At 36.3% G+C, this 8879-nt stretch overlaps 1 protein-coding gene across 1 annotated transcript; it reads left to right on the forward strand.

The window, feature by feature from the left end:
• The first annotated feature begins 2 nt into the window (after window positions 1-2).
• LOC103441956 (ABC transporter I family member 17) lies at window positions 3-3384 on the forward strand. Its single transcript, XM_008380671.4, has 4 exons — window positions 3-378; window positions 601-936; window positions 2380-2567; window positions 2910-3384. Exons 1-4 carry the CDS (start codon window positions 336-338, stop codon window positions 3162-3164), a joined length of 822 nt encoding a protein of 273 aa, XP_008378893.1. The 5' UTR covers window positions 3-335; the 3' UTR covers window positions 3165-3384.
• Window positions 3385-8879: the final 5495 nt, after the last annotated feature.

Consider the following 8879-nt stretch of genomic DNA (forward strand, 5'->3'; position numbering starts at 1 on the left):
TCTCACAATAAAAGTAGCATTTAGGAATGAATGAATGTGTCCACTCTCTCTTTAGGAGGATCGGGTTACAGCGTTACAATGACATTCCAGTCTAATAACACAACGCATCTTGTTCCGAGAAGGCTTTACCTCCCCAGGTCACTGTTGGACTGATGCAGTCTGCTCTGGAGAAGGCTTTATTTATGCACTCGCTTGTAATTGTATGTACCTCCCAAACCTCAAATCTTCCATAAATAAACACACACCATTCTCTCTTCTCTCTCTCTCTCTCACACTCTCTCTCTCTCCAATCCTCCGAAACACACATTAAAATTCACACGCACACAAATCTACAAATGTCTTCACCTCCACCGGGTCAGGCACACCTCTCCTTTGCTGGTACGATATTACTTAATCCTACGCGCTAACATTCTAACATCAGATATTTGACATGTTATATTATCAGTACATATAAAGCCTAGACTTTATCTAGAGTTTAGACTTCATCTTTGTACAAAAAGCCTAGCTTATCAAGGGTATAGATTTGACGGTCCGACAACGTAATTTAACGCAGTTTCCATCCATCAGTCAAAATCTGATATTGTGAGTTTCGCTTGGTAGATGGGGATGAAACAGTTAGAGAGCACCTACTGACAGTGGACGTTGGAGAAGCTGATGGGGACGTGAAATTCCGGATACGAAATCTGGCCAAGAAATCAGACACCACCGGAGCCGCAATACTCAATGGGTTGACCTTGGACATACCAAAGGGCCTGATCATGGGGGTCATTGGCCCCAGCGGCAGCGGCAAGTCAACGCTGCTTCGAGCTCTCAACCGCCTCTGGGAACCGCCGTCTGGGACTGTCTTCTTGGACGGTCGTGATATTCTGGACGTCGACGTTCTCAGCCTCCGCCGCAAGGTCGGCATGCTCTTCCAGCTTCCCGTTCTCTTTGAAGGTAACCCTTTTGATCATATGCCCCAACTAACAGTCTCTCTCTCTCTCACACATCAGAAGGTCAATTGGCGTATTGTTATAGGATAATGTTAGGGAGACTAATTTGTAGATAAAATTTAGAATTAAATAATGTGTCACCAATAAAAATGAACACGTTTATCAACATTTAAGTTATATTTCAATCATCAGCTTTTATGTAATTTAGTTTATCAAATCAAATAAATAGATTGGTATATCCACCATTCCTCTTTCCCCTAAAGCATCTTGGTGTGTTTAGGGGGCCTTCAATATTTTTTGGTCATTGTAATAGAGATTAGAGAGTGATTATAATATCAAACCGTGATGGGTTTGATTAGGAATATTGTAAAGTAAATATGCATCTTTGTCACTGTTGCCCTAAGCATTCTAATTATGGATTTTTTTTAAGGATCTTTAACGAAAAACTCCCGGTACTGTTCACTTTAACGAAAAATCACATTTTTACACTAAAAAGTCAATCTTGGTACTATTCACTTTACCTTTTATTTTGTCATTATCGTTAAAACTCAAAGTTTTCAAACATTTTTCATTAGTTATTTATTTATTTATATATATTCTATACTCTGGAGTTTACTAAAAAATTTAAAAAAAAAAACAGAAAACAAACTATCCCGAACTTTTTTATCAAAGACACAATAATCAAGATTTAATGGTTAAAATATTCAAGAGCACCATCAGATTTCCTTTTCCATGAAGTTTTTATATCGAGCCTATTGCTGGATTTTCTTTTGGGGTGGAGTGGTTCAATTCCAAAGCTTACTCACATTTGAAGTTTAAAACTCAACCCAATTTTTACCAACTGTATTTTAATGGTCCTTTGAACAATTTGTCCTATGCTGCTGCCACACAACCTACATATATATATATATATATATATATATATATATATATATATATATATTTCTATAATAACAGTGGTTAAACCTACTTGTCCTATTACTTGGATGGTGTGATGGTGTTTTCCTTTTTTTGATCGTTGGAGGTGACGGGGTTCAAACAGGAGGCCTCTTCTAACATTGTGGAACAAAAATACCATTAGAGTAATCGCTCGTTGGTTGGTTACTGGATGATGTTGAGATTTCAATCTCTCTATGTCTAATATAGTAAATATAGTAAATGAGAATTGGATGATTGTAATATAGTAAACGAGAATTGGATCAACGATTGTTATGTCAATTCTCCCCCTCTTTTGGTATCAAGTCTTCCAGGAAAGAATTTGGAGTGCAGTAGTATATGAATATCCGGAACTTCTTCCTCGCGCGTTTGTATTTTTTTTCATGAATGAACGGTTGAGATACCTTTCTTTTTTGTTCTTTGATGCGCAGGAGAGCAAAGCTCTATGAATATATACTTGTGTATCTGTTTTCAGTTGCAAATTAAGAACTGTGATCAATTCATCTTTCAGGCACAGTTGCAGACAATATACGTTATGGCCCTCAATTAAAGGGGAAGAAGGTGGGTGACGAGGACGTTCACAAGTTGCTGACACTTGTAGACCTTGATTCATCTTTTTCCACCAAGACTGGTTCTGAAATGTCTGTGGGTCAGTCCCAAAGAGTTGCACTCGCTAGGACCCTCGCCAATTCCCCTGAGGTAAAAACCCATTACAAGACCATCCTCAACTCTATTTTGCATTCAAGAAGTCGTTCCTTCTTACAGACAAATCACTGTTTGATATTTATCTAAAAAAACTCTTCTTTTCGTGATCCTAATGAGCTCATGTGACATTTAAGGAGTCACTCCTCCGTGCAGTCAAATGACGGTTTGACATCTATCAGAATTTCTTATTGTGATCTTAATAAGTTATTTTTGCATATGTCAGATTATGATTTGATGGTAAGGAAGAATAACTCCTTACATGTACGGAGTCAAACAATGTTTCTTTTTTTTATGTTTGCCATTGTTGGTAATGTGTTGTACTATACTTTTGGGAAGGTTTTGCTGCTGGATGAGCCAACGAGTGCATTGGATCCAATATCAACAGAGCGCATAGAAGGTGCTTTGGAGAAGCTGAAGCAGAAACAGGGGATGACCATTGTGATGGTCTCTCACAGCATCAAACAAATCCAGAGGATTGCTGATATTGTTTGCCTACTTGTGGATGGGGAAATTGTTGAAGTTCTCAAACCAGACCAACTATCTCAAGCCCAGCATCCCATGGCACTACGGTTTCTTGAGCTCAGCTCTTAATCTCTCTCTCTCTCTCTCTAGATTGATTTGGGATTTTATAAATTGTTGTGTACAATAGTTACATAGCAATTGCTTGATGATACATTTTGGAAAGGAAGAAACTTTGCTAGTAACTGCGCTGATATTTGTATTAGTTACAGTGATCATATAAATTTGTGAGGGGCCTAAGAACTATATATATATATGCATAATAAAACACACTAATATTTGGCTTCCTGAACCGAATAATTTTCCAGTCTGACCAAAACTGGGGTCTTTGCATGGGTGGTAAAATAGAAGGTCCTCAGAGACCAAGAGGGTTTTTGTATCTGATTTTTATTTGGCTTGAAAGCTGGCTGTGGTATTGCTTTTGAGATGATCATCTCTTCCTGCTGAGCTTTACTGATCATGTTCCACATAATATGTACATCTTGGTATCCACAAATTTGTACATCATCCTGAAGCTTTAGTAGACCACCTATTCCTCCACCACACTCAGCTCCAACTAGGATGGGCAAATACCCATTGGTTATAGGTAACCGCGGTTACCCGCCTATTTAAATTAAACGGTTACGGTTATGGGTAACCGTTTAGATAAATAAACGGTTATGGGTATAACCGTTTACCCGCGAAATTTAAATGGGCAGTTATGGGTATTAACGCGGTTATAAACAGGTAACTGTTTACCTATTTATTTTATATATGTAAAACTAACACAAACCATGTTCTCAATCCAATAATATTTAGCACCCAATAAATTAGCAAGGAATTAATCAATTCTTCTCTCAATAACACTGCTACATGAATGATGATTCTCATCATCAAGGAATTCGCCAAATTAATTTAAATTCCTTGCGGGTAACCTTGAAATTGACAAAAATGTTTTGATATAAATGACTTCTAAACAATTTTTGTAACCCAATAATACTTAGCAAATATTATATTTACCTTCATTGGTAACATTTAAAAATATCGTCCGTAAACTATTATTTCAATTATTAGAATAATATAAGGACTTAAAAGTATGATGAATGTACCTATAACGGTATTTAATTGTCAAAAAAAAAATTATGACAATTGTTTTTTAATTTTCAAGTTGTTAAAAAACATATAGACGGATGAAAAAGGGGTAATGGTAAAAAAAAGGAAAGATAAACGGGTTAAAAAGGGTAAATGGGTAAACGGGTATTAAACGGTTACAGTTAAATGAGTGTGCGGTTATGGGTATAGTTAACCGTTTATAAACGATTATGGGTATGAGTATAACCGTTTAGGCAATTACCCAACAGATAAATGGTTATGTGTGTATGAGTATAAACGGTTATGGGTAAATAACCGCGGTTACCCGCTCGCCATAATCGTTGCCCATACCTACCTCCAACATGTTTATAACACAATGCAACAAATATTCCAAATCTATATTAAACACCATCGTCATATTATTTACCCTTTCATTCCGCTACATCCGTCCCCTTCTCTTTACCACCACCTACTCCTTCCGGCTGTCCACCTCACTCTTCTACTCAAAGTTTTTGTCAATACAAATTCTTTTAAAACAAATCCAAATCAATAGAGGAGCGCGAATTTCATTTGTGGGAGAGCCTTTCACATACATAGATAATTTGAACTCAGAACATGAGAGACTGGAGTAATGCGCATGAAAATTGAAATACCCTAAATTGAATAGAGAGAACTAAAAACATTGCACAAATCCAGAAATCCGAATATGAGGTAAAGAGTAAGCAAGAAAATTTTAAAATATAAGCCAAAGCCAAAGAAAAGCTGATAGAATAAGGAGGGGAAGTAAATAAGACTGCGCTGCAATAAGAGAGATAGAGAGAATAATGAGGGCATGACTTGGAATAGAAAACAGTTTAGATTAGAACACACTTGAATTTTAAGGGTACTAGATTGATATGCATCAACCTTTGTTATAGTAGCAAGAAGAGAAAAACAAAAGGGCAAGATGGGCCACAGACCATTCTGGTTTTTAGTGGCTTTGCCACTAATCCAAAAATGAGCATGGTGCTATCACACACCCCCTTTTATATTATACACATCTGTTAATTTCAGTTGTCAGATTGAATGAACTAAAGAGAATCAAATGATAGAAATTAACACGGGCGTATGAGGTAAAAAGAACTGTATGGATAGCACCACCCTACTTCTAAGTGAGAAATATTAAGTTAAAACATAAACCGCAAATTGGATAGAGTTTTCTATTTAAACCCCATACCATGTCTAAGTTCACTCCAAAATTTTTGTTTGACATCTTATTTTCAATTTTACCCGTATTAATACAATACACTCCACAGTCCACATAAAGGTTGTTTAGCCAAATGTTAAGAGAATCTTTGCTAATTAATCATATATCAATGGTCAATTTTTGTTTTGGACATAATCAATTAAATATTTATGAGATTTTGAAGACACTGTGCAAGAAGCTCGAGGACGAAGTTAAGCGGTGGATCAAATCGCAAAATTCATGCTTTAGATTTTTGGCCCTTTTTGCTATTTAATTTTGCAATTCAGTTAGTATTTGGAATGGTGAAGGCGATGCTTGCATCTCTTGAAAACTTGAGGACAACATATGAAAATAGAACTACACAAATAGACATTGCATTTCAGAGTTTGAATTCGAATATAAAAGCAAAACCAGAAACAAACACTGCATTGCAGCATTGCAAAGTCTGAATCTAAATGTAAAAGCAAAATAAAAAACAGACATTGCATTGCATAGTTTGAACACAAATGTAAAAGCAAAACTAGAACAAAGATTGCAACACATAGTCTAAACTCAAATATAGAAGATAAACAAAAAACAGATACTGCAATGCAACATCTAAATCCAAATATAAAAAACAGAATAAGAAAACAAACACTGTGTTGTTGTGTTTGAATCAACAGGGTTGCGCAAGGTGTGAAGTGTAGGAGACGTGCGAGTGATGTGTGAGATCGACCTGATTCGAAATCAAAGAATTTGCACACTGCCAGATGTAGTATTGGTTTGGTATTGAGATACTTTTATAAAAAGTGGGTATTAAAAAAAGTTAAGCTAAAAAAGGTGTTTGATAAACACTTAAAAAAACTTATTTTCACAATTTTTGGTTAAAAAAAAAAAAAAAAAACTGAAAACGTGAAGCAGCAAAAATGACTTATTCTCATTAGTAAGGGTGGGCACTTGAAATAAAAAACTGAAACCGAAACACGAACCAAACTGAACCGCATCGAACGGTTTGGTTTTGCGGTTTTAAAACGGTTTCGGTTTGAAACCGAACCGCAGTGAAGGAAAACAGTTTGGTTTTGGTTTCAGCCTTTTGAAATCGAACCGAAACCGAACCGCACCGTAAAAAATAAAATATTTAACTAAATACCCATATTAGGTGTTGTGTTATAATTGATTGTTTGTTAAAGTCCATACATTTAGTATGGACTCAACCATTCTAGAAATTCATCTCTCTCTTAGTCTTCGACTTTCGGTCACTCATCAAACCATTCTTTCTCTCCCAACTCTCATATGTTCTTCACACCTTACACAAACAAAATCTGCAAATCAATTTGTCTCACGCTCACCACGCAACAACTTTGATTCTTGGAGGTTAAACCCCCCACCCCAAACAATGAACCACTGTAAGCCTCTAAGTTCTCTTTCATAGCTCCAAAGTCAACAACATTGTTTTGATTTGAAAGAGAATGTGTTTCTTCCTTCTAATATGCCCGTAGATGAGGAGTCTCTTTTACTCATTTCCGATTCAACAAGTCAAGCAAGAAACTATAATTTCCAACGCGAATTTAGAACTTACATTGATAATTAATCATTCAACAATCTATTTTTCATGGTTTGATAATATTGTTATGAAACGACATTGAAAGAGTATAGGGAGTTGGCAAACTAAATTAAGAAAAGAGATTTGAAGCTATTTTTTCATTTTGTTTGTAAATAGTTTAAAACCGAACCGAAACGAACCAAATGATTTGGTTTCATTCGGTTTTAGTCTCAAAACCGCATCGAACCAAACCGCAAAAACTTTCGGTTTTGGTTTCACTCAAAACCACACCAAACCAAACCGTGCCCACCCCTAGTCATTAGCACAGCAGAAGCAGTTTTTTTTTCAAAGCATAGCAATACCAAACTAGCCTGTAGTGGTATGGATTAGTAAATTTTGTTTGAATGAGGTGTTATAATGTACCTCAAAGTTTCATTGTATTTATAATTGGGAGGCGGGTCCGTGACACCACTTTTTTCACACAACTTTTGACAATTTTTTATGAGACCATTTCGTAATGTATAACATTCCAAAATTGCAGAACCCTTAAATTAAATCTGAAACCATATGACCGTTGGATTAAATTTGACACAAGTAAAGAAATACCTCTACTATCATGTCACCAAACTCCCCACCACCCCCACCACAACACTTCCATGACCGTCAACGTCACTCCCACTACAATGTTGTCACCACCCCCATGGTTATCATCATTGTTATCGTCACCAGCCCACCATCCCGCCACCAACAATGTGGTTACCTCCACCATCATCAACACTGCCTCCATGGTTCCACCATCAACCATCATCATCGTCGCCAACAACATCATCATCATCAACACTGTAGTTACAAAATAAAATTGGGTATTCGGAAACATAAATAACCATTTGCAATGTTGCAATTTACCAAACCAACCCCACCGTTCTCTCCCTAAACAAGACACCGACCTCTCTCTATCTCCCTGCCTCCAATTTTCTTCTTATCCTACAATCCCCTCCTCCCTCACCCTCTGTCTCCCCAATTTTCTTCTGATCCTACAACGATCAAGCGACCCCCTCTCCCTCCGCTAAGCCATTAACCATGTGATGACAAGAATGTGAATAATTTGCGACATCAAATCAAAATTTTAAAAGACACTAACCGTTAGTCAGGCGGTGGATTGAGGTTAAGCGCCTAGGTGGCAAGACGAGGTCAAAGCACGAGCCTAGACGGATTTAAGTATATTTCTTGCATATCGTATAAATAAATGTCTGCTTATACTTAAAATATACATAATTGCATTGAGATAAATAAGTTGCAAAATATAATGACAAATAGATTAGAATGTAATGACAACATAAGGAATAAACATATAATGTGTGTTCATCTAAGTATTCAAAAAGTCTTTTACAATTTATCAAAAAAAAAAAATTATCTATTTTCTACTTAAGTAAGAGTTGGGAGCTAGGCGGGCTGAACGAACACTTAGTTGGTTTAGGTGGATACCTAAGCAGATCTAAGCTCCATTTCTTAATTTTCAAACGCATATAAATTAATTAATATGGTGACCAATTGCCTAGCGCCTAAACAGAGTCTAGATGGTGCTAAGGGAAAATTTTTAGAACAGTACATCAAACCTAAATTTCTTTGTTTAATTATTGGTGCGGTAAAAGTCTAAGGACTCGTTTGGATGTGCTTTTAAAATGACTGAAAGCACTTTTAGAGAAAATATTTTTTTGATTCCAAAAGCACTTAAAATGCTTTCTGCAAGAAGCACCAGTTATGTGCTTCTTCCAGGAAGCACTTTAAGTGCTTTTTAAGAATTTACTTGCATTTTTACTAATGATTGGTGCCAAAAATATTTTCACCAAAAGTACTTTCAGTCATTTTAAAAGCACATTCAAACGAGCTCTAATATATGAGTGAGAAAAGTCTAATATATCAGCGCCCTCTTATTGTTGCGTTGTGTTTGGGCCTACAAACTTGATGA

The sequence above is a fragment of the Malus domestica genome, chromosome 16 (assembly GCF_042453785.1).
Source record: "Malus domestica chromosome 16, GDT2T_hap1".
In the NCBI taxonomy this organism is placed as follows: Eukaryota; Viridiplantae; Streptophyta; class Magnoliopsida; order Rosales; family Rosaceae; genus Malus; species Malus domestica.